The sequence below is a fragment of the Emys orbicularis genome, chromosome 1 (genome assembly GCF_028017835.1).
Source record: "Emys orbicularis isolate rEmyOrb1 chromosome 1, rEmyOrb1.hap1, whole genome shotgun sequence".
Taxonomy (NCBI): domain Eukaryota; kingdom Metazoa; phylum Chordata; order Testudines; family Emydidae; genus Emys; species Emys orbicularis.
Genome location: NC_088683.1, coordinates 368,231,935 through 368,258,992, shown reverse-complemented (window position 1 = coordinate 368,258,992; position 27,058 = coordinate 368,231,935). Strand labels below are relative to the sequence as shown.

Below are 27,058 nucleotides of genomic sequence, written 5' to 3'. Positions count from 1 at the left end.
CTCAGTGATCTCTTCAAAGTTCTCATGCAGAAGCTGGGCAATCCGCGTGCGCAGGTTCATTGGCAGAGCTACTGTGCTCCTTGTCTCAGTAAGGCTAACATGTCCGCGCCACTGTGCTGTGAGGGGTGGAGGGAGCATTGCTGTACACAGGAAAGCTGCATATGGGCCAGGGCAGAAGCTATATTGTAGTAGAAGACCCTTGCTTCCCAAGTCACCCTCAGCAGCGAGATAACTTCCAGGACGAACTCCTGTGGAAAATATGGGGACAGTGTTCAGTATAAGGGCCCCCTGCAGCTGTTGGCTCTCCCCAAGGCACAGAACCCCAGAGGACAGTGCGGGCAGATATCAAGCGACATGATGGAAAGGAAATAGAATGGAAGCTGCACTGCGAGAGTGGTCCTAGAAACCCAGAGCCAGGGGCAGGGCCTGAATAGTGCTGTGACTCAAAAGCACATGGGTCTTGTTTGTGGGCCACAAACACGCTTAACTGGTGAGTATCCAGGTGTATGAGCTTGAACAGGGCTGTGACAACAAACCTCAAGTTGCTACACCGATGTGGAAGGGGAATGGGCCACGCCAGGAAAGTGCCACAAGTTATTTTCTTCACCCAAATATGGCTCCTCTGCCATCTGTGTTTCCCCAAGTGCTCTCGTTCCAGAACTGATCCATCTGGGCTACCCTGAAGGAAATGTTTGTGGAACACACAGTGCCTGTTTGGGGTCAGGGAGAGAGTTTGTGTCTCCCTTGGAAAATGCTCCCCAGAACGGCAGAGACAGGGAGTCCCTGTTCCAGTGGGTTTTGTCCCATCTCTCTCTCTCTCTCTCTCTCTCTCTCTCTCTCTCTCTTTCCTGGTGCATTTAGGTCCAGCTCTCTCCTTCCTTTGTAAGTCGACCCTCCCACACACACATGTGCCTCCCTTTCTCTACCAATTCTAAGTCCCTGGCCATTACCAACTAGCAGCCTGCAGCTATGGTAACCTACAGTCTAGCCTATTTGGTGCCTATATATATTTTCTTATAAGATTCTCATTTTCTTAGGGTTTGATTATTTGTTTTATTAATAAGTTTACAGATTTATATTAGAGTATATTTCACTTGTAACACAAGCGACCTGCAGGCCACATCCTGGATGTTGAGCTAAAACAGGTAGCATGTATGAAAGGGTGTAGGGAAAAGTGCAGTCAGAACCTCCCGTTGAAGTAGTGGAGGAGTTGGAATAGGGGCTGCAACCTTGCACATTCTAGATAGGCGTGTGCCAGGGTCTGCCTCATGCCACAAAATGGGCAGGCATCTGGAATGGGGGTGAACTGTGCCACGTACATGCCTGTGCTCATGGCTCCATGAAGGAGCCATCAACCGATATCCCCAATGGGCAATGGGATCAGGGTGGAGTACTTTGTGGCCCACCGGAGTTGGTCACCCTCTGAAGGTGGTACTAGGTCCTGCCACTTGGGATCAGGGCATCCGAGGAAGTGAAGTGTTTGGAGCATGAGCGTGTAAAGTTTTTCCCTTGGTGGAATTCAGAAGTGAACCAGCTGCAGTGTGTTCAGCTGGCTCGGGTTATGAAAGGGAGGGAACAGGGGGACTCATAGGCTGAAGCCCAGTCAAGAATTCCAGAGGCATTGGGGTGAGGGGTGGGTGGGGAGCACCCTCTTGTAGGACTCGTTCAAGGAAAACCCAAGCAGTAGGCAATAAGGTGGCCCCACCTCTTGGAGTATGTGCAGGGGCATCTGAAGGGTGAACATCCCCAGGTGAGCTCCGAGATGAGAGAGGCCATCATGGCCACTAAATGGTGGGCAAGAACTGGGCCAGTCAAATGCTGGAGGAGTGGGCCTGGGCAAGATGGAAACAAAGTACATACATGCCGTCCAACCAGGAGTGGTGCAACCGATCGATCTCCACCTGGACGTAGGTAAAGATGGAATTCTCATCTGGGTGTTGGTCGTGCAAGACATCCAGCAGGGAGTGATGATTGACGATCTCTCTGAGTATGCCTGCAGCAGCCTGGCCGCTCTCAATCCCTGTGCGATTCTGGTCCTCAAATATGGTATTAAAATCCCCAACAAGGCCCAGGCACTTGTGAGGATCCAAAGTGCTGAGGAACGCAGACACCTGCTGATAGAAACACACCCACTCTGGGTCTGCATTCAGGGGTTAGACATTGAACAGATTCAATGTCATCCCCTCCACACTGGCCTGGAGGTGTAGCAGGCGATCTGGCATGACCTCAGCAACTCCCATTATTATGTTATGGTCACTTTTTCCAATCAGTCCTGTTACAGTTACCTCTAGGACCAGATCCCGCGCTCCACTCAGGACAAAATCGAGAGTTGCCTCTCCCCTTGTGGGTTCCCGTACCAGCTGCTCCATGAAGCAGTCATTTAAAGTATCCAGAAATTTTGTCTCTGCATTTCGTCCTGAGGTGACATGTTCCCAGACAATATGGGGATAATTGAAATCCCCCACTATTATTGAGTTCTTAATTTTGATAGCCTCTCTAATTTCCCTTAGCATTTCATCATCACTATCACTGTCCTGGTCAGGTGGTCGATAGTAGATCCCTAATGTTATATTCTTATTAGAGCATGAAATTACTATCCATAGAGATGCTATGGAACATGTGGATTCATTTAAGATTTTTACTTCATTTGATTCCTCATTTTCTTTCACATATATTGCCACTCCCCTGCCCCCACACCCCCGCAGGACCTGTTCTGTCCTTCCAATATATTTTGTACCCCGGAATGATTGTGTCCCATTGATTGTCCCCACTCCACCAGGTTTCTGTGATGCCTATTATATCAATATCCTCCTTTAACGAGAGGCACTCTAGGTCACCCATCTTATTATTTAGACTTCTAATATTTGTGTACAAGCACTTTAAAAACTTGTCACTGTTTATTTGTCTGCCCTTTTCTGATGTGTCAGATTCTTTTTTATGTGAATGTTTATCATCTGATCTGGCCCCTACTTTATCCTCTTCCATCCTCTCCTCCTGACTGGAACCTACAGAATGTCTATCAATAGACTCTCCTCTAAGAGAAGTCTCTGTCATATCCACGTGCTCCTCTGCAGCAGTCGGCTTTCCCCCATCTTTTAGGTTAAAAACTGCTCTGCAAGATTTTTAATGTTAAGTGCCAGCAATCTGGATCCACTTTGGTTTAGGTGGAGCCCATCCTTCCTGTACAGGCTCCCCCTATCCCAAAAGTTTCCCCAGTTCCTAATAAATCTAAACCCCTCCTCTCTACACCATCGTCTACACCATTCCCCGCCACTCCTCCAAAACAGCCCTCGTGGCCCAGAAGACGAGATGGAAGTCTCCCCAACGCTGGAGAGGGAGCTTCACCTTACCCTTCAAATCGCGGGTGTCCACCAGAAAATGGTGAAGCTCATACCTTAGAACAGTGTGGGACGATGTTGTGGACCCATGATGATCCTCTGGCGGGGCCCCTGTTATGATCCTGTAGCCCACAGAAATGGGCATAGAGGGAGCAGACCACCGGTGCGGCAACAATACCAGTGGTGCCATGAACCTGCTTATATCTCCAGAAAGGGTAAGGGAGAGGAGGGAAGTGAGCAGCACCTAAAGGGTCCGGGAGGGGAGACATAAAAACTACCCCCTGAGGTTCATCTAAGGACCGGGGAAATGAGACAACCCCTGGTTGGCAGCAGTATGGAAGGTAGAGGGGACAGAAATGAGTAGGGCTTCTCTCCCCCAACCTCCGCTCTGTGGCTGTGGCTAGGGCTCGGGGCAGCCGGAACTGACAGATTCTTCTGCCACTGCATCCGGGGCAGCCTGGGCTCTTCCCCTCCTCCAGCCGCTCTTACTTGAGGCTTGAACTCCTGCCAGCTGAATCTGAGATAGCCCAGGCTCAGGGATTCTGTCCCCTTCTGCCGAGCTGCTCCACAGGAATGACATAGTGATTGCCATGTTCTGTTCAATCCCTCTGAAGCACCTGGCACTGGGCACTGTCAGAAGACAGGCTACTGGGCTACATGAACCATTGGTTTTACCCGGTATGGCCATTCTGATCTTCTTATTTACACCCCAGATGTATCTGCCACCTGCTGTAACACACTATACGCCACTCCCCTCCCAGAGCTGAGATAGATCCCAGGAATCATAGAATGTGAGGGTTGGAAAGGAACCCAGGAGGTCATCTAGTCCAACCCCCTGCTCAAAGCAGGACCATTCCCCAACTAAATCATCCCAGCCAGGGCTTTGTCAGCCAGGAGTCCTGATGGGAACTCTCTCTCCACAGAGGTAGTAACAAAGTAAGAATAAACATTAAAAATTTAACGCTTAAGTGGCTTGCCAGATGTGAGAACATATTGGTTTTATAGATGACTGGGTCGCAGCTGAGAAGGGGAGGGGAAGACAGGAGAAAGTGACAGGGGCAGGGCCTTGGGGAGAAGACACACAGCAGGGTTCAGGCTTGACAGAAGAGGTGAGGCAAGATTGCAATTTCAGGGATCCAGCTACCAGCAATTAGAAAGGTGGCAACCCAGTACAGTGTACATAGACTGACTCCCCAGGCCATCACATTGACACAGCACAGTAAGGACAGGGAAGGGTTTAATGTGTCTCTGTCTCTCCAGTAAGTGATTCAGGGAAGAGGCCCCACCACCATGGACCAGCCAGCTCTGCACAGAGCTCAATCTGAGAGCCAGAGCACAAGGAGAAAACATTTAGGTCTTTTTATAAGCAAAGAGCTGGAGCAGCCTGCCCCGGATCTGCTTGGTCCTCACCCCGTAAATGACGGGGTGCAGCACAGGGGGAACAAGGTGGTACACACCGGTAATGAGAATGAGGAAATGCAGTGGCAGATTGTGGCCAAACCGCTGCATAAGAGAGGAGAATAAATCTGGGATGTACAAAGCTAAGATGGCACAAACATGAGAGATGCAGGTCCCAAAAGTTTTGAGCCGGGCACTCTTTGTGGGGAGGCGGAAGATGGCCCTGAGGATCTGAGTATAGGACACAGCGATAAAAAATGCATCCATTCCAATCACAGTGAGAAGATCAAACAGGCCATAGTAACTACTGATGCGGATGTCAGCGCAGGCCAGCTTTACCACAGCTATATGTCCACAATAGAAATGGGGGATGATGTTGGTTCTGCAATATGGCCACCGCCTCGCCAGGAAGGGATAGGGTAATGCGAGTATGCCACTGCGCAGCACCACAACCAAGCCGATCTTGGCCACCATGGGGTTTGTCAGGGTGGTGGAATGTCTCAGGGGATGGCAGATGGCCACGTAGCGATCAAAAGCCATGGCCACGAGGATTCCAGACTCCACCCCTGAGAAGCAGTGAACGAAATACATTTGGGTGAGGCAGGCACTAAAACTGATCTCCCTGGAATTGAACCAGAAGATGCTCAGCATTTTGGGAAGGGTGGATGTGGACATGACCAGGTCGCTGACGGCCAGCATGCAGAGGAAATAGAACATCGGCCCGTGGAGGCTGGGCTCCCTCTTCACGATGAACAGGATGGTTAAGTTCCCCAACAAGGCTATGGCATACATAGCACAGAAGGGAATGGAGATCCAGATATGGGCTGCCTCCAGGCCAGGAATGCCAAGTAGGATGAAGGTGAAGGGGTTGGTGAAGTTGGTTCTGTTAGAATCTGACATGGCGTAGGGGAGAAAGTGTCCAACTCTGAGGCATAAGAGTGTCTTCTGCATTTACCGTATGCTCCCCTGACTTTCTATGTGTTCCCAGGATCTCGGGTGATGGTCACAGTTGAAATGCCTGCATGGAGAGACAACGTTAATATGAGACACTGCATGCAGTAGTGGAGGCTTTTCTCGTGGTAGAAGCATATTGATCACTCTTCACACACTGAAAAATGACATTTTCATTATTCAGAGAAAATAACTATGAATAATTACCCTACTAAATCCAATTCCATATTTGTATTGTGCTCCCTGCATTAATAATTCGTACACGTTGTGGTGGGGGAACCTTAAGAGGCACCAGCAGAAAACACAAGTGTGGATACAGGTTATCCATCATTGTTCCTTAATGCAATGAGAATCAGGATAGGGAATCCATAATGAAGGGAGTTCCCCCATTCATCCAGTTGCTCGAAATCAGAGAGGGGAAAAAAAATTTTTTTTGCACAGATATGTGCTGAGAGAAACATCCCAACTAGAACATACCTCAGGGAAAAGACCTGGACACCATTGATAGCAGCTCAAGAAAAACACCTGCTCATTCACAGTAGTAGACAAAATAAAAGAAATGTTCAGATCCCTAAGATATGGGCAAAAAGAACAGGAGTACTTGTGGCACCTTAGAGACTAACAAATTTATTAGAGCATAAGCTCACGAAAGCTTATGCTCTAATAAATTTGTTAGTCTCTAAGGTGCCACAAGTACTCCTGTTCTTTTTGCGGATACAGACTAACACGGCTGCTACTCTGAAACCTAAGATATGGGATGGAGCATAACATGTTCGGGAATGTGTTCAGTTTTGGTCACACAGTCTCTATTAAGGATCTAAAAGTCTGGGACTCTTTAGTGTATACAAGAGACAAAGAAGAGACCACATGATATAGGAGAGGAAAATAAACAAGGAAACTGATTTACATTCAAATGGACAGTTCCCAACCAATACTATCTATACATACTTCGTGCTCCAAGAGGACTAATTCCCTAAAGCTGAGGAAAATTGTTAGCAAAACTGATTGGGAGGAAAAATTTAGACAGAAAGATATGAATGAATATTGGTAATTCTTTGATAACAATTTATTAGATATCAGAAAACTTACGATTCCAGAGTCAACGAAGTGAACAACTTTGGATAAAAACTCAGTTTAGTGCTAAAGTGAAGGCAACAATTAGAGGGAGGGAAGCAATATGTAACAAAGAGGAAAAAGGGAAAATAGCTAGCCAACAATAGAAATCAGAAGATAAGAAAATTGATAAGGAACATTAAGACATCAGGGAAAATGCCATGTATTGCAGGGCTATGGATAACAAAAAGGAGTTTATTAAATATATTAAGAACAAGATAAATCCTCAAAAATATTTATGTCAATTCCTGTGTTAAATGTAAAATACTGAAATATAAAAGGAAAGGTTTTTTTATAAAAGAATTGACAAGGTTAAGAAACAATGGAAAAGTGGGTATGGGATTAGTTAAAAAAAGTCTTGATATGTAAGTAATGCCATTCACCAACAGGGTTTATGCAAAACAGATCTTGTCAAATAAACCTGATTTCATCCTATTATGAGAGTACACATTCGTTGATCAAGGGTACACATTTGGTGGATCAAAGGAACCACGCAGATGCAACGAACCTTGATTTCTCAGAGGCATTTGATTTAGTAGTGGAAAATACTGAGTTGGTGAATTGGAGCAGGGGAAGGATTTTACCTTTGCACATGGGATTGGTGAAATAAACTGCATCCAGTTAAAAGAAGAAAAATGATGTTGAAAACTTGGAGAGGGTGCAGGAACGAGCCACAAAAATTCTTGGAGGATAGAGAAAAAGACGGACTGTTAGACTTGAAGGTATAGAGCTCTTAACTTATCAAAAATATTATCAAGTGGAGACTTTCATGGGGAGAAAATCATGTAATCTACCAGACAAAGGCCGAGCGAGTCCTAAGGGCTGGAAGCTGAAGCCAGGTAAATTCCAGCTTGAAATTAGGGCCAAATATTTAGCACTGATGGTGATTAACCTTTGGGACACACTGAAAAGGAAAGTGTTGGATTCTCCAATTCCCCATGTTGGCACATCCAGACTGGATGTTTTTCTGGAAGATCTGCTTGAAGGGTTGTTTACACTTAAAATGCTACAGCGGTGCTGCCATAGTGCTTCCCTATAGACACTACTTACACAGATGGAAGGGTTCTCCCCTCAGCACAGGTAATGCCCGAGAGGTGGTAGCTAGGTCGATGGAAGAATTCATCTCATGCTGTCTACACCAGGGCATAGCTTATCCAATAAGTTCTTGGAATGTATTGGAGACAATTTTTTGTTCCAGAAGCTGGAGAAACCTACTTGGAGAGAGGCTGTTGTAGACTTGATTTTGACGTATAAGGAGCAACTGATTGAGAATTTGAAAGTGGAAGGTAACTTGGGGGAAAGTGATCATGAAATGATAGAGTTTATGATTCTAAGGAATGGTAGGAGGGAGAACAGCAAAATAAAGACAATGGATTTCAAGAAGGCAGACTTGAGCAAATTCAGACGAGTAGGTAGGCAAGATCTCCTGGGAAGCAAATCTAAGGGGAAAAACAATAGAAGACAGCTGCCTGTTTTTCAGAGAGACATTATTAAGGGCACAAGAGCAAACTATCCCCCTGCTCAGGAAAGATAGGAAGTATGGCAAGAGACCGCAATGACTTAACCAGGAGATCTTGAATGATTTAAAAATCAAAAAAGGATCCTACAAAAAGTGGAAACAAGGTCACATTACAAAGGAGATATATAAGCAAATAATACATGTATGTAGGGGCAAAATTAGAAAGGCCAAAGCACAAAAGATCAAAATAACTAGAGACAAAAGGGTAACAAGAAAACATTCTACAAATACCTTAGAAGCAAGCGAAAGACCAAGGACAGGGCAGGTCCATTACTAAATAATAAGAAGAAATGTGGAAATGGCATAGTTGTTTAATGACTTATTTGTTTCGGTTTTCACCAAGGCAGTTAGTGCATACTCTGAAGGAACTGACTTAGGAAGGATCTGAGCCATTAGCTATTATCTTTGAAAAGTCATGGGAGACAGGGGAGATTCCGGAAGACTTGAAAAGAGCACATATAGTGCCTATCTATAAAAAGGGAAATAAGGGAAACCCAGGCAATTACTGACCAGTCAGCTTAACTTCTGTACCAGGTAAGATAATGTCACAATTTATTAAGGAATCAAGATAATGAAGTGATAAGTGATAGCATGGATTTCTCATGAACAAAACATGTCAAACCAACTTTATAGCTTTCTTTGACAGGGTAACAAGCCCTCTGGATGTGTGGAAGCAGTAGATGTGGTATCTTTAGACATTATTACAGCTTTTGATACATCCTTGCATAACTTTCTCATTAGGAAACTAGGGAAATACCACCTAGATGGAGCTACTATAAGGTGGATGCATAACTGGTTGGATAACCACTCCCAGGGAGTAGTTATCAATGGTTCACAGTGATGCTGGAAGGGCATAACAAGTGGGGTTCCGCAGGGATCAGTTCAGGGTCCGGTTCTTTTCAATGTTTTCATCATGATTTAGATCATGGCATAGAGAGTACACTTATGTTTGCAGATAATAAAAGTTCGGAGGGGTTGGAAGTCTTTGAGAATCGGATAAACATTCAAAATGATCTGGGAAAACTGGAGAAAAGGATAATTAGAGGTCTTGAAAACATGACCTATGAAGGAAGAATGAAAGAGATAGGCTTGTTTAATCTGAAAAGGAGAAGACTGAGGGGGGAAATGATAACAGTTTGGAAATACCTAAAAAGTTTTTACAAAGAGGGAAAAAAAGTGTTCACCTTAACTTCTGAGATAAGAGAAGAAGCAGTGGACTTAAATTGCAGCAAGGGAGGTTTAGGTTGGATATTAGAAAAAATGTTTCAAAAAAGGCAAATGCAATGTTCGGTTATATTAGCAGAAATATCAGAAGCAAGTCATGGTACGAGATTGTATTCCTCTGCTCGGTGTGGGTTAGGTCTCAATTGGAGTAATGTGTCCAATTTTGCACACCAATTAACAGAAAGGATGTAGAGAACCTGGAAAGGATCCATAGGCAAATAACAAATGTTATGCAAGGGATGGAATACAAGCCGTATGAGCAAACCAAAGAAACCAATATGTTTACTTGGAAAAGAGGAGATTAATGGGGGACAGGATAATGGTTTTCAGACACGTGAAAGGCAACCATAAAAAGGTGGTGGAAAGTTATTCTGTCTCACCACAGAGGGGCAGGACAAGAGGCAATGGGTTCAAATTCCAGCATAGCAGATTTAAATTAAATTTCAGGAAAATCTTCCGAACTTTAACTACAGGAGGCCAATGTAACAGACTCCCAGAGAAGTCATGGAAGCTCCCTCTATGGAGGTTTTCCAAAAATGTGTGAATAGCCATCAGTCTTAGATGACTAAGACAAAACAAATCCTGCATCTTGTCAGGGGGGTAGACAAGCTGTCCTTTGCGTTCCCTTATAACTCTATGGCTCTATCATTCTATGATGTAAAATCCTAGTGTAGACCAGGCCTTAGTCACACACAAGTCTTTCAGCTGAATCCAGAAGTAACTGAGTGAAATTTAAGGGCCTGTGTTTTACAGGAGGTCAGACTGGATGATCAAATGGTCCCTTCTGACCTTAAATCCTATGGATCTATTGATAAAGTAGATCAAGCATTTATATTTAATGTGTCTCATAACATGAACAAGGGAACATTTAGTTAAATTGAAAGTCTGAACATATAACTTTGAGAAAAGGTAATTGCTAACATAATTCATATTTGGCCTGTAGAACTCCTTGCTACCAACATTATTGGAGTGAAGAGCATAGAAGAATGGGATTCACAACTGGATTGGCCATTGTAGGTGGTCCTGCTGGAATCACCTGTAGTTAAGGCTGTCTGACACCTTCCATTAGAAGACCTCATTTCCACTTGCTTATAAGTTGCCAAATTTTTGGAGTTTGGACTGAAATATCACATGTTGGGTGTCTGCTTCGAGAAGAATTGTTCTTTTTGTTTTTTTGGGTTTTTTTTAATTTCAGGCATAACGGTTTAGCCGACTTCTCGAACGAAGCTAGGAGAAATGTGCGTTATCCATGTTGAAAAAATTTAATTATTTTTCTATCAAGGAGCCCTAACACCTCCAAGCTTTCCAGCAGCTAAAAGTCAGGTAACAGCCCCTGTCCCTCTGCCCCGTTAACAGACAGAGACCTGATATGTAAGAGGATAGGGTGACAGTGTCTGTGCATTAACACACAGTTGGCTCCTGACATCTGTACTCAGTTCTTGCTCCAAGGGGAGTTTTGCCTCACTGGGGCCTGAGCAAAGTATGGGCCGTGTCTCAGAATTTGGCCTGGTATTGCACATCTACTAACACCTTTCATCCTGAAGGATTCACTGTACCACTGAAATGCACCACGTTGGGGCTGGAGGCCATCAGGCGCGATGCGCAGGGGTGCACAGAAATCAGTAACATTGTGTCCAGTGATTCTTTAGCAAACTCATCACTTATGGCAAGGGCCCTGGGATGTTTCATGGCTGTGTGGAACGGAAAGGACCACAGACTTACTCTCTGTCCCACCACACCCACGTTGCACAGGGTTTGTCGATCGGATGAGCTCCTCATCAAGAGATGGGTACCTGTGAATTATGAGGTGGAAGTGTCCTCCCTAGGAATCCCCCTCAGGTATCCATGACCCGCACCTCTCTGAATTCGGCATCTGCAGCATCATCTGACGCCGAGAGCCGACACAGTGTGCACAGTTCATAATATAGCTCTGTGTAATCCCAGTGGGGTTGGCTCAGCCTCTAGAGGACGAGGGAGCATCTGAATGTAAACAGACTGGAGACAAGCCTGTCTAATTATCCAGATTTAGAAGTAAACAGTAATTAAGGAACCTTCCCAAAGGGAGATGAGAACTCTTGGACTCTGTGCTGAGTCAGAGAGGAATTGTCTGCTCTGTAGGTTTGTGTGGATATATTTAAAAATTATAGTTAATGAGTAAGAAAACTAGGGATAATGCCTAACTCTCCTGAGGATCTGATATCCTGTAAATTCTCAGGATAGATGGGTAGATAGTAGACAGAGAGATCTGGAGAAACTTGACTAAGAGGGGATACAACCACTTATAGCAAACATGTGGGGCTTCCACTAAGGGATCAGAGATCAGTGCTTCTCATCAGTAACTATCATTATACTGTGTAGCAACTTTCATTGATGGATCTTCAAAGCTAAGAAAGGAATGTCACTATGAACCATCCGCATTTCACTGACCAGTAAACTGAGGCACAGGGAGACATGACTTTTCCAAGGTCACACAGACATGGACTGACAGAACCTAAGTCTCCTGATTTCCCTTCCATAACCACAGTCTCTCTGTCAGTAAGTGACCACATGACAACAGGGAAATGGACTCCCAGTCTTGCAGGGCCTGTTCATTGGGGCAGAGTGGAAAGGAATTCCCTGGGTTGCAACCTGGAACTGGGGATTGCCAAGCCCTCTCGCATACCAATCTGGGCCCCCTCTCACACTGTGAGGATGTGACAAGCTGCAGTCCTCTCAGGTCTTGCACTTACACAGCTATGCACAGACAAGGACACACCCAGCTGCAGTTACATGAATGATTTCACTAGCCAGCCATGAAACAACAATAGAGAGGCTCCAGCCAGTTCCCCCCAGCTCCCCGCCCTAGGACCCAAGAGCTGTACCGTCTTGCCCTGGCCAAAAGCCTGACAAGTATAAGTTTATTTCCCAGTCTGCCCCTCCCTCAATGTGGAGAGGACAATGCATCAGCCTGAGCAGATTTCCCTCTTAGATTTCAAACAACATCCTGTACTAAGTAAAAATATATAAAACAGATTTATTAATTACAGAAAGATTGATTGTTTAAGTGATTCTAAGTAATAGTGTAAAGAACAAAGTTGAAATCTGAGAAATAAACAACATCACAATCAAAGTTCTATACACTAGACAGGCTTTGAATCAAACAGTGTGTCACCCTGATGGGACAAACAATCCACCAATCTTCCATACACAGGCTAGAAATCCCTTCAGCCTGGGACCACCTCCCCAGTTCAGTCCCAGGTTCTAACATCTTTGGTGCTGAGTTGTGGGGGGAGTGAGACCAAGTGATGATGTCGCTTCCACATTTTATAGCTTCTGCCATGTAGAGGGAGCTTCATTATTCCAAGCAAAAGCCCCCAGCACAGTTACTGGAAAAGAACAGCCGCAAGATGGAGACCAGTGTCACATCATAATCATATCACCAAGGTAAATATGGGGGTCCCAGGGTGTTGCTTTGGGGCACAGAATGTCACACCTCTCCCCTTAGTTTACTGCAGAAGTGTGTGACGGGTTGGATCACAGAACCCCCCTTGGGAGCTGCCACGTGATGTGCCAAGACTACCTCTGCTCTGCTTTCCCTGCCAGCTTAGGACCCCAGCACCCCATCTTGGTGAGCCAGACATGCCCGTCTGCTCCAACACAGACCCCGGGTCTGAATTATTTGCCCCAAAGCTGCAGACTTAACTGAAATCAGCTAACAGAAGTGTTCCTGTCTTTAACTCTGAGGGTATGTCTACACTACAAGAGTAGTTCGATTTTACTTAAATCGAATATGTGGAATCGATATTACAAAGTCGAACGTATGTATCCACACTAAGGACAGTAATTCGAGTTTGTGAGTCCACACTAACGGGGCAAGCGTCGACATTGGAAGCGGTGCACTGTGGGCAGCTATCCCACAGTTCCCGCAGTCCCCGCTGCCCATTGGAATTCTGGGTCGAGCCCCCAATGCCTTCTGGGGAAAAAAATGTGTCGAGGGTGGTTTTGGGTAACTGTTGTCATCCAACCATCACTCCCGCCCTCCCTCCCTGAAAGCGCCTGCTGGAAATCAGTTCGCGCACTTTTCTGGTCAGTGACAGCGCGGACGCCATAGCACTGCGAGCATGGAGCCCGCTGCGACCATCACTGCAGTTATGGCCGTTGTCAACACCTCGCACCTTATCATCCACCTTTCCCAGAGGCAGATGCTGAGAAATCAGGCGAGGAGGCTACGGCAGCGCGGTGAGGACCTGAAGTCTGAGAGTGGCACAGACCTGTCACAAAGCATGGGACCCCGCGCCGTGGACATCATGGTGGCAATGGGTCATGTTGATGCTGTGGAATGGTGATTCTGGGCCCGGGAAACAAGCACGGACTGGTGAGACCGCATAGTGCTGCAGGTCTGGGATGAATCACAGTGGCTGCGAAACTTTCGCATGCGGAAGGGGACTTTCATGGAACTTTGTGAGTTGCTGTCCCCTGCCCTGAAGCGCAAGGACACCCGGATGCAAGCAGCCCTGAGTGTCCAGAAGCGAGTGGCCATAGCCTTCTGGAAGCTTGCAACACCAGACAGCTACTAGTCAGTCGCGAACCACTTTGGCGTGGGCAAATTTACCGTGGGGGTTGTTGTGATGCAAGTAGCCAATGCAATCGTTGAGCTACTGCTCTCAAAGGTAGTGACCCTGGGCAACGTGGAGGTCATCATAGATGGCTTCGCCGCGATGGGATTCCCAAGCTGCGGTGGGGCTATAGATGGAACTCACATCCCTATCCTGGGACCGGACCACCAGGCCAGCCAGTACATTAACCGAAAGGGCACTTTTCAATGGTGCTGCAAGCACTGGTGGACCATAGGGGACGTTTTACAAACATCAACGTCGGATGGCCGGGCAAGGTTCATGACGCTCGTGTTTTCAGAAACTCTGGTCTGTTTAGACGGCTGCAGGAAGGTATTTACTTCCCGGACAACAAAATAACTGTTGGGGATGTGGAGATGCCTATAGCGATCCTCGGGGACCCAGCCTACCCGCTAATGCCCTAGCTCATGAAGCCCTATACAGGCGCCCTGGACACTGAAAAAGAACTCTTCAACTACTGGCTGAGCAAATGCAGAATGGTGGTGGAGTGTGCTTTTGGACGTCTCAAGGGGAGATGGAGAAGCTTACTGACTCACTCTGATCTCAGTGAAACCAATATCCCCATTGTTATTGCAGCTTGCTGTGTGCTCCACAATCTCTGTGAGAGCAAGGGGGAGACCTTTATGGCGGGTGGGAGGTTGAGGCAAATAGCCTGGCTGCTGATTACGCCCAGCCAGACAGCCGGGCGATTAGAAGAGCCCAGCGGGACGCGCTGTGCATCCGGGAGGCTTTGGAAGCTAGGTTCCTGAGTGAGCAGGGTAACCTGTGACTATTAAGTTTGTTTACAGAGAAGCTGAACCTGCCCCCATTTCTTTACCCGGTTAATGTTCACTATCGTCTCCAGTTACATACCCCGTTCACCCCGTTCACCCCCTTCCAACACACGTTTAAAAATAAATTCACTTGAAATTTGTTAATGAACACCGTTTTCTTTATTACTGTTTTCGCGGTAAAGTGTTTAACCTGGGACGCAGACTGTGGTGGGGAGCGGGTGTAGTGTAGTGATGCAAAGGACGCTTCGAAACTCGAGGAATGACAGGCTCCGCACGGGTGGACTGGTTGTTTCAACGGAGCCTGACACCCCTCCTGTTCGGGACTCTGTGTGTGGGGGCTATGTGACTTTGTGGCAGGGGGAGGACGGTTACAGATCCCCTGCTGCGTGGCTCTGTGATCCAGGATAAGGACCGCTGCATAAGATCTCTAACCGCCCTCCCCCACCACAAAGTCACATAGCCCCCCCCCCCCCACACAGAACATGAAAACCACCTCCCAGACTGACCAGGGTAACTACTGACTGCAATGTGTGTGTGCCCTGCTGCTGAACCTGCCCCCGCGTCTGTACCCTGGTAAAGGTGACTGTCCTGTCCAATTACCAACCCCCTTCCCCCACTTCAAACAGACTCTTCTCTAAAAGAACATGATGGAAACAGTAATTAACAGAAACATATTTTTTATTAGCAACTGTAGTAAGAGGAGGCCCTGAGATATAAACCTTGGTATCAGAGGCCCGGTATGAGGCCTAAGGCCTGAACTAAAGTAATGGTCAAGACTTTGCTAACATAAAGCAAAGTTAAGCTGTGAGCCAGAGGCAGGCCCTGCTCACAGAAGCTGGCAGGAAAAGGGCTGATGTTGCATAAATATATATTCACCTAGCAAAGTTAAAGTACAGAACACACTATACTGGAACATTCCACAGATAACATGGAACAGGCCGACCCATCCCAATGACAGGGGCAAAAGGGTAAAATGATGGATAGAGTTGTTTTGATCGAACCAATCTGTAAAAGGTGAGAGGCGGCACCTTGCTACGTAGAGGGGTTGTACCTTGCTGCGTAGAGGGGTTGCACCTCAATACGTTAGGAGTGATGTGTAACTTGTTTGTTCCTGTGTATAAGAATGTATCCCTGGGATGGTGTCTTTGTCCGGCCGAGGGGGCAGTGGAAAGTCCCGCCACTGACTGAGCTGAGTCCATTGCCGAGCGGCACTTTCTAGCAGTATGCCCGGTAGACTAAGTAATCTACGGGGAACTGAAATTGTGTCAGGGTAGCAATAAACCTGGCCGAGGTGCCTTCATACCTTACTAGACTCTGTGGTTATTGGGGGTTCTCGTCGGGTTTGCTGTGTCAGCTATCTGCGCAGAGCTGGGCAGCACACAGAGGGAACATATGCACGCAGCCGAGTGATATCAACAAGAGAAAGCAGAAGCACCACACCGGTAGCATCTCACAACAGAAACTACACATGAAACTGGGGGATGAAACTGGGACGGGGGCTTGGGTGAGACGGGAAGGAAAGGAATTATCAAATTTTGGGGAATGACAGCCTTCTGGTACTTGAGCAGTCTGCAGGGGTGGAGTGAGAATTTTCACGGACTCTGCTGCCCCTCCTTCTTGGGACTTTGGGTGAGGGGGGTATGGGACTTTGTGGCGGGGGAGGGCGGTTAGAGATAGACTGCAGTGGGGCTCTGTCCTCCTGCCTCCGGTCCTGCAGAACATCCACAAGGCACCGGAGCGTGTCCGTTTGCTCCCTCATTAGTCCAAGCAGCGTTTGAGTCACCTGCTGGTCTTCCTGCTGCCACCTCTCCTCCCGTTCAATGTGTGATCGGTGGATTTGGGACAAGTTCTCCCTCCACTGGGTCTGCTGGGCTGCCTGGGCTTGGGAGCAGACCATAAGTTCCGAGAACATGTCCTCCCATGTCCTCTTTTCCTACGCCTAATCTGCGCTAGCCTCTGGGAGTGTGATGCCAGGGTAGGTTGGGAGACAGTCGCAGCTGTGGGATGGGAAAAAGGGAGTGAATTCCTCAGAAAGATAAATTTAGTTGTCAACAAAGAACATAGTCTTTCTCTGTGAACAAGACCATGCACAGCACCTATCACATGCGCACTCAGGACAAGGTCGAATTTTCGGCCTTCGCATTCAGTGCCTGGGGTCTTGCAGTGCAGATCAGAGAAGCGGGGCAGGACAGCGGAATTTCTGTAGCAGGTCGACATGGTAAGCCGTTGACTTGTGGCTGCTTAAAACTTTAATAATAGCACTGGCCTCCTTTCATGTTCAAAGCAATGCCAGTCCCTGCTGCCAGCAATCCGGCAAGCATGAACTCTGCCCCTGTCCCACCCCCTCGCGGCTGTCCCAGGGAAAGATCCCTGTATGCTGCCCCTCTCCCGCCTCCACCGAGTGGCTGTAAACCGCCGGTTACAGTTCTGTAAAGGAACAGGCAAGCAGTCCCAACACTAACATTCCCCTACCTAATTCAAAGCAGGTCACCATGAGCGACATCACTCTGATGAGGATTTCAGAGACGGAGAAAGAAAGGATGTTTCGGGAAAGCATGCAAAGACCAGGGCCGTAAGCCGCCATGCTCTGCAAGGCAATGATCCCCGAGTACTTGCTTGTCTTCTGGCACGGAAACGTTTCCTACCATGGAGGACCCAATAAGGCCACTCTCCCCAGGAACCTGATGCAAAGGCTTTCCAATTACCTCCAGGAGAGCTTCGTGGAGATGTCCCAGGAGGATTTCTGCTCTATCCCCGGACATATAGACCGAATTTTACTGTAGCTGCACTGGCAGGGACTAAACAGTAGATCGCCTAGGGCAAACCAATCATGCTAAACCGGACATTGTTAGATTTTTTTTCAGTAGTTGCACTGCCAAGGACTGAAACGTTAAGCGCCTAGGGCAAAGTAATCATGCAAAACCCATTGTTAATATTGTTAATATTCGTGTTCTGTTAAAAATAAATGTTTACATGTTTAAAACACTTACCGACTGATCCTTCCCCTGATTCTGTGTCCGGGTTAACGCCTGGGGACGGTTGGTAGGGGATCTCTGAAAGGGTAATGAAGAGATCCTGGCTGTCGGGGAAATCAGCGTTGTAAGCGCTGTCGACTGCCTCGTCCTCCTCATCTCCTTCCTCATCTTCCCCGTCCACTAACATGTCCGAGGAACTGGCCGTCGACAATATCCCATCCTCAGAGTCCACGGTCAGTGGTGGGGTAGTGGTGGCGGCCGCACCTAGGATGGAATGCAGTGCCTCGTAGAAACGGGATGTCTGGGGCTGGGATCCGGAGCATCCGTTTGCCTCTTTGGTCTTCTGGTAGCCTTGTCTCAGCTCCTTGATTTTCACGCGGCACTGCGTTGCATCACGGCTGTATCCTCTCTCTGCCATGGCTTTTGATATCTTCTCGTAGATCTTTGCATTTCGTTTTTTCGATCGCAGCTCGGAAAGCACGGACTCATCGCCCCACACAGCGATCAGATCCAAGACTTCCCGATCAGTCCATGCTGGGGCCCTCTTTCTATTCTGAGATTGCATGGCCATCTCTGCTGGAGAGCTCTGCATCGTTGCCAGTGCTGCTGAGCTCGCCACGATGTCCAAACACGAAATGAGATTCAAACTGCCCAGACAGGAAAAGGAATTCAAATTTTCCCGGGGTTTTTCCTATGTGGCTGGTCAGAGCATCCGAGCTCGGACTGCTGTCCAGAGCGTCAACAGAGTGGTGCACTGTGGGATAGCTCCCGGAGCTATTAGCGTCGATTTCCATCCACACCTAGCCTAATTCGACATGGCCATGTCGAATTTAGCGCTACTCCCCTCGTTGGGGAGGAGTACAGAAGTCGAATTTAAGAGACCTCTATGTCGAACTGAATAGCTTCGTTGTGTGGACGGGTGCAGAGTTAATTCGATGTAACGCTTCTAAATTCGACATAAACTCCTAGTGTAGACCAGGCCTGAGATGCCCAACTCCCAATGGGGTCTAAACCCAAATAAATCCGTTTTACCCTGTAAAAAGATTATACAGAGTAAACTCATAAATTGTTCTCCCTCTATAACACTAATAGAGAGATATGCACAGCTGTTTGCCCTCTCCCCCCCAGGTATTAATACATACTCTGGGCTAATGAATAAGTAAAAAGTGATTTTATAAAATACAGAAAGTAGGATTTAAGTGGTTCCAAGTAGTGACAGACAGAACAAAGTGAATTACCAAGTAAAATAAAATAAAACACACAAACCTATGTCTAATCCAACTGAATACAGAAAAGATCCTCACCAGTTCCAGAATTTCCATGCACGACTCAGTTCCTTACCAGTCAAGCCACATTCCTGGGAAAGCCCCAATGTGGATTGGTGTCTCCAAGTTCATTGTTGGCTTAAGTTTTTCTTGATTGGGCACTTACTGAGAATAGTCTTTTCTCGGGAAGCTGACCAACTGCTTCACTACAACCTACTTAGAATCAAACAAGTATGCAGCCAATATTCATAACTTTGAATACAAAAATGACACATGCATACAAATAGGATTAATAGATTCAGCAGATCGTGACCTTTACAGAGATATGTTACATGGCATATGTAGCATAAAACACATTCTAGTTATGTCATATATATATTTCTTCACACAACACACAGTCAACATGTGTAGCTCTTTGACAGAGGATGGGGTGAAGGCCAAGACTATAACAGCTTTCAAAAAGAACTAGATGAATTTATGGAGGATAGGTCCATCAATGACTATTAACCAGGATGGGCAGACATGATGTCAATAGCCTCTGTTTGCTGGAAGCTGGGAAAGGTTAATGGGAAATGGATCATTTCAGAATTATCTGTTCTGTTCATTCCCTCTGAAGCATCTGACATTGGCCACTGTTGGAAGACAGGATACTGGGCTACATGGACCTTCGGTCTAACACAACACGACTGTTCTTAAGTTCACTGAAAAAGGAAATGGTGTGAAGATGTTGTGTTGTGTTTTCCAGAATCTGGGTATCTCTTCTGCTGTCTAAAGTAGAGGGATTGTTTTAGCAACCTGTGAATGGAGTTCCAGGGGGCCCCATTCTGAGACTGCTCAATCAGGGCAAACTGCAAAGAACGGGGCAGACAATCCCTCAAACGGTTGGTTATTCTAATACTTGGATTTGACAAGGCAGCAACAAAACAGCTTTCACAATGCTTTACTGCTTACAAAGAAGCCAAACCCCAGGTCCCTTCAAGCCACCCAGCCTTGGGCTTCCACCCAGACAGCCAAGTCAAGTATGATGATGACTATTGAAAATCTTGCTCATCATATAATAAAGTTCTACCAATCCCAAAGGATTATACACATCACCTCCCAGGTGAATGAATGTTTCAGATATTAGTCAAATAATCACATAGAGCCAATTCTTATTAACTAAACTAAGATTTATTTTAAAAGTCAGAATATTGGTTAAAAGATAACTATACACAGAGACATGATTAGAGTTTTTAAGTCAGTTTCATAGTAGAGATGGCTGGCTTCAGAGTTCCACAGAGTTCTTTCAGAATTAGTCAAGAGATCATAGTCCAATGTTGAAATATTCATTATCAGGGCGGTCCAGGGAATAACTGGAGACCAGAGTCTTGTGACTCACGCTTCCCCTGATGATGCTTAAGCAGATCCGAGGTAAAAAGGATCAGGTTCCAAGAGCCCTTTATACAGTTCGTGGGCAGCACAGCAGTACTTGAGTGAACAATAGGCATTTGAAGTAACCTTCTATTTCCTAAACATCACTGGTAATTAACTATGTGGATTAACATAAGGTTATTATCCATTAAGCAGTTTATAGAGAGTTCACAAGAAACTTTAAAGAGACATAAAGAAAATGACATTATTGCACCCAAGTTCCATCTAATAATATTTCCTTTTCATCTCTGAATTAATCGAATACAGCTCTAGATAGGAATCATTTGGTTACACTGCTAAATTCTAACAAGCTGTCAGTAAACAGAGACTACTAGAGTCACTAACTTCTTCCAGTTCTTTAATAATACAAGTCTATATTTCAAAGCTCTAGCCTATTAAAGGTGGAATGGTCCTAATTACCATTTACATACTTTTCTAACCTGTCTCTAAAGGGTCAATCTGGGTCAATAGCCTGCAAGTTGCTTAACTCTTTCTGGCCATATGTCACACAACCCCTTTTTCAGGGCCTGGGGCTGTTTCCTTTTGCGATCATGAGACTCAAAAAGGAGAAACTGGAAACAGTGTGCGCCCAAGGGGAAGCTCTGGGAACAGTGGGCTGAAGCAATTGAAGAGTCTGGGGGAGCTGAGCCAAAGCTAGCCTCAGGGCCTTAGTGCTTGGTGTGCAGGTTTCTGCTCCCAGATGGAGGCACTAGAACGGAAGCTGCACTGCGAGAGTGGTCCTAGAAACCCAGAGCCAGGGGCAGGGCCTGAATAGTGCTGACTCAAAATCACATGGGTCTTGTTTGTGGGCCCCAAACACACTTAACTGGTGAGTGTCCAGGTGTACGAGCTTCAGGAGGGCTGTGACAACAAACCTCAAGTTGCTACACCGATGTGGAAAGGGAGTGGGCCACGCCAGGAAAGTGCCACAAGTTATTTTCTTCACCCAAATGTGGCTCCTCTGCTATCTGTGTTTCCCCAAGTGCTCTCGTTCCAGAACTGATCCAGCCAGGCTTCCATGAAGGAAATGTTTCTGGCACACACAGTGCCTGTTTGGGGTCAGGAAGAGAGTTTGTGTCTCCCTTGGAAAGTGCTCTCTTGGAAAGACAGGGAGTCCCTGTTCTAGTGGGTTTTGTCCCATCTCTCTCTCTCTCTCTCTCTCTCTCTCTCTCTCTCTCTTTCCTGGTGCATTTAGGTCCAGCTCTCTCTTTCCTTTGTAAGTCACCCCCACACACATGTGCTTCCCTCTCTCTGTCAATACTAAGTCCCTGGCCATTATCAACTAGCAGCCTGCAGCTATGGTAACCTACAGTCTAGCCTACCTGGTGCCTATATATATTTTCTTATAAGATTCTCATTTTCTTAGGGTTTGATTATTTGTTTTATTAATAAGTTTACAGATTTATATTAGAGTATATTTCACCTGTAAGACAAGGGACCTGCAGGCCACATACTGTATGTTGAGCTAAAGCAGGTAGCATATATGAAAAGGTGTGGGGAAAAGTGTAGTCAGAACCTCCCGTTGAAGTTGTGGAGGAGTTGGAATAGGGGCTGCAACCTTATGCATTCTAGATAGGCATGTGCCAGGGTCTGCTCATGCCACAAAATGGGCAGGCATCAGTAATGCGGGTGAACTGTGCCACATACATGCCTGTGCTCATGGCTCCATGATGGAGCCACCAACTGATATCCCCAGTGGGCAGTGGGACCAGGGTGAAGTACTTTGTGGCCCACCAGGGTTCATCACCATCTGAAGATGATACTAGGTCCTGCCCCTTAGTATCAGGGCATCTGAGGAAGTGAAGTGTTTGGAGCATGAGCATGTAAAGTTTTTCCCTTGGTGGAATTCAGAAGTGAACCAGCTGCAGGATGTTCAGCTGGCTCGGGTTATGAAAGGGAGGGAAGCGGGGGGACTCATGGGCTGAAGCCCAATCAAGAATTCCAGAGGCATTGGGGTGAGGGGTGGGTGGGGAGCACCCTCTTGTAGGACTCGTTCAAGGAAAACCCGAGCAGTAGGCAATAAGGTGGCCCCACCTCTTGGAGTATGTGCAGGGGTGTCTGAAGGGTGAACAGCCCCAGATGAGCTCCGAGATGAGAGAGGCCATCGTGGCCACTAAATGGTGGGTGAGAACTGGGCCAGTCAAATGCTGGAGGAGTGGGCCTGGGCAAGATGGAAACAAAGTACATACATGCCGTCCAACCAGGAGTGGTGCAACCGATCGACCTCCATCTGGACATTGGTAAAGATGGAATTCTCATCCGGGTGTTGGTCATGCAAGTCATCCACCAGGGAGTGATGATTGATGATCTCTCTGAGGATGCCTGCAGCAGCCTGGCTGCTCTCAATCCCTGTGTAATTCTGGTCCTCAAAGATGATATTCAAATCCCCACCAAGGCCCAGCACTCGTGTGGATCCAAAGTGCCGAGGAAGGCAGACACATGTTGATAGAAACACACCCACTCCGGGTCTGCATTCAGGGGTTAGACATTGAACAGATTCAATGTCATCCCCTCCACACTGGCCTGGAGGTGCAGCTGGTGACCTGGCATGACCTCAGCAACTCCCATTATTATGTTTTTCCAAGCAGTCCTGTTACAGTTACCTCTGGGACCAGATCCTGCGCTCCACTCAGGACTAAATCTACAGTTGCCTCTCCCCTTGTGGGTTCCTGTACCAGCTGCTCCAAGAAGCAGTCATTTAAAGTATCCAGAAATTTTGTCTCTGAATTTCATCCTGAGGTGACATGTACCCACTCAATATGCGGATAATTGAAATCCCCCACTATTATTGAGTTCTTAATTTTGATAGCCTCTCTAATCTCCCTTAGCATTTCATCATCACTATCACTGTCCTGGTCAGGTGGTTGAAAATAGATCCCTACTGCTATATTCTTATTAGAGCATGAAATTACTATCCATGGAGATTCTATGGAACATATGGATTCATTTAAGATTTTTACTTCATTTGATTCCTCATTTTCTTTCACATATAGTGCCACCCCCCGCAAGACCTGTTCTGTACATCCGATATATTTTGTACCCCGGAATGATTGTGTCCCATTGATTGTCCCCACTCCACCAGGTTTCTGTGATGCCTATTATATCCTTTAACACGAGGCACTCTAGTTCACCCATCTTATTATTTAGACTTCTAGCATTTGTGTACAAGCACTTGAAAAACTTGTCAGTGTTTATTTGTCTGCCCTTTTCGGATATGTCAGATTCTTTTTATGTGAATGTTTCTCTTCTGATCTGGCCCATAGTTTATCCTCTTCCATCCTCTCCTCCTGACTAGAACCTAGAGAATCTCTATCAATAGACTCTCCTCTAAGAGAAGTCTCTGTCATATCCACGTGCTCCGCTGCAGCAGTCGGCTTTCCCCCATCTTTTAGGTTAAAAACTGCTCTGCAAGCTTTTTAATGTTAAGTGCCAGTAATCTGGATCCACTTTGGTTTAGGTGGAGCCCATCATTCCTGTAGAGGCTCCCCCATCCCAAAAGTTTCCCCAGTTCCTAATAAATCTAAACCCCTCCTCTCTACACCATCGTCTACACCATTCCCCTCCACTCCTCCAAAACAGCCCTTGTGGCCCAGAAGAGGAGATGGAAGTCTCCCCAACACTCGAGAGGGAGCTTCACCTTACCCTTGAAATCGCAGGTGTCCACCAGAAAATGGTGAAGCTCATCCCTCAGAACAGTGTGGGACGATGTTGTGGACCCATGATGATCCTCTGGTGGGGCCCCTGTTATGATCCTGTAGCCCACGGAAATGAGCATAGAGGGAGCAGACCACCAGTGCGGCAACAATACCAGTGGTGCCGTGAACCTGCCTATATCTCCAGAAAGGGTAAGGGAGAGGAGGGAAGTGAGCAGCTCCTAAAGGGTCCGGGAGGGGAGACATAAAGACTACCCCCTGAGGTTCATCTAAGGACCGGGGAAATGAGACAACCCCTGGTTGGCAGCAGTATGGAAGGTAGAGGGGACAGAAATGAGTAGGGCTTCTCTCCCCCCGCCTCCGCTCTGTGGCTGCAGCTAGGGCTCGGGGCAGCCGTAACTGACAGATTCTTCTGCCACTCCATCCGGGGCAGCCTGGGCTCTTCCCCTCCTCCAGCTGCTCCTACTGGTGCAGGAGGCTTGAACTCCTGCCAGCTGAATCTGAGAATGCCCAGACTCAGGTCTTCTGCCCCCTTCTGCTGACCTGTTCCACAGGAATCCCATGGTGATTGCCATGTTCTGTTCAATCCCTCTGAAGCACCTGGCACTGGGCACTGGCAGAAGACAGGCTACTGGGCTACATAAACCATTGGTTTTACCCGGAATGGCCATTCTGACCTGCTTAGTTAGACCGCAGATGTATCTGCCTCCTGCTGTAACACACTATACTCCACTCCCCTCCCAGAGCTGAGATAGATCCCAGGAATCATAGAACCATAGAATATCAGGGTTGGAAAGGAACCCAGGAGGTCATCTAGTCCAACCCCCTGCTCAAAGCAGGACCATTCCCCAACTAAATCATCCCAGCCAGGGCTTTGTCAGCCAGGAGTCCTGATGGGAACTCTCTCTCCACAGAGGTAGTAACAAAGTAAGAATAAACATTAAAAATTTAACCCTTAAGTGGCTTGCCAGATGTGAGAACATATTGGTTTTAGAGATGACTGGGTTGCAGCTGACAAGGGGAGGGGAAGACAGGAGAAAGTGATGGGGCAGTGCCTTGGGGAGAAGACACACAGCAGGGTCGAGGCTTCACAGAGGAGATGGACAAGATTCCAATTTCAGGCATCCAGGTAAGAGCAATTAGAAAGGTCACAACCAGAGTAGTGTACATAGACTATTTCCCCAGTTCATCACATTGACACAGCACAGTAAGGACAGGAAAGGGTTTAATCTCACTTTGACTGTCCAGGAAGTGATTCAGGGAAGAGGCTCCAGCACCATGCACCAGCCAGCTCTGCACAGAGCTCAATGTGAGATCCAGAGCACAAGGAGAAAACATTTAGGTCTTTTTATGAGTAATGAGCTGGAGCAGCCTGCCCCGGATCTGTTTGGTCCTCACCCCGTAAATGACGGGGTGTAGCACGGGGGGCACCATTTGGTACACACTGGTAAGGAGAATGCGTAAATGCAGTGGCATATTGTGGTCAAACCGCTGAATGAGGGAGGAGAATAAATCTGGGATGTATAAAGCTGAGATGGCACAAACATGAGAGATGCAGGTCCCAAAAGTTTTGAGCCGGGCATCCTTTGTGGGGAGGCGGAAGATAGCCCTGAGGATCTGAGTATAGGACATGGCGATAAAAAACCCATCCATTCCGATCACAGAGAGAAGATCAAACAGGCCATAGTAACTACTGATGCGGATGTCAGCGCAGGCCAGCTTTACCACAGCTATATGTCCACAATAGTAATGGGGGATGATGTTGGTTCTGCAATATGGCCACTGCCTCGCCAGGAAGGGATAGGGCAATGCGAGTATGCCACTGCGCAGCACTACAGCCAAACCGATCTTGGCCACCACAGAGTTTGTCAGGATGCTGGAATGTCTCAGAGGATTGCAGATGGCCACATAGCGATCAAAAGCCATGGCCACGAGGATTCCAGACTCCATCCCTGAGAAGGAGTGAACAAAATACATCTGAGTGAGGCAGGCACTGAAACTGATCTCCCTGGAATTGAACCAGAAGATGCTCAGCATTTTGGGTACGATGGATGTGGACATGACCAGGTCGCTGATGGCCAGCATGCAGAGGAAATAGAACATGGGCCCGTGGAGGCTTGACTCCCTCTTCACGATGAACAGGATGGTGAAGTTCCCCAACACAGCTATGCCGTACATAGCACAGAAGGGAATGGAGATCCAGATATGGGCTTCCTCTAGATCAGGAATACCAAGTATGATGAAGGTGGAGGGGTTGGTGAAGTCGGTTGTGTTAGAATCTGACATGGCATAGGGGAGAAAGTGCCCAACTCTGAGGCATAAGGGTGTCTTCTGCATTTACTGTATGCTCCCCTGACTTTCTGTGTGTTCCCAGGATCTTGGATGATGGTCGCAGTTGAAATGCCTGCATGGAGAGACAACGTTAATATAAGACACTGCATTCAGTAGTGGAGGCTGTTTTCATGGGAGAAGCAGGTTGAACGCTCTTCACACACTGAAACATTACATTTTCACTATTCAGAGAGAATAACTGTGAACAATGACCCTACTAAATACAATTCCATATTTGTATTGTGCTCCCTGCATTAATAATTCCTACACTTTGTGGTGGGGGAACCTTAAGAGGCATCAGCAGGAAACACAAGTGTGGATACTGGTTATCCATCATTGTTCCTTAATGCAATGAGAGCCAGGATAAGGAATCCATACTGAAGGGAATTCCCCATTCATCCAGTTCTCAAACTCAGAGAGGGGAAAAAACCAAACTTTTGCGAAGACATGTGCTGAGAGAAATATCCCATCTAGAACATACCTCAGGGGAAAGAC

At 46.9% G+C, this 27,058-nt stretch overlaps 2 protein-coding genes across 2 annotated transcripts; both read right to left on the bottom strand.

Annotated features, from left to right (window-relative positions):
- Positions 1–4,688: 4,688 nt before the first annotated feature.
- Positions 4,689–5,687, bottom strand: LOC135894936 (olfactory receptor 52E4-like). Its single transcript, XM_065422993.1, has one exon. It carries the CDS (start codon positions 5,685–5,687, stop codon positions 4,689–4,691), a length of 999 nt encoding a protein of 332 aa, XP_065279065.1.
- A 19,883-nt stretch (positions 5,688–25,570) lies between these two features.
- Positions 25,571–26,569, bottom strand: LOC135894016 (olfactory receptor 52E4-like). The gene has a single exon (XM_065421995.1). It carries the CDS (start codon positions 26,567–26,569, stop codon positions 25,571–25,573), a length of 999 nt encoding a protein of 332 aa, XP_065278067.1.
- Between the last annotated feature and the right edge of the window lie 489 nt (positions 26,570–27,058).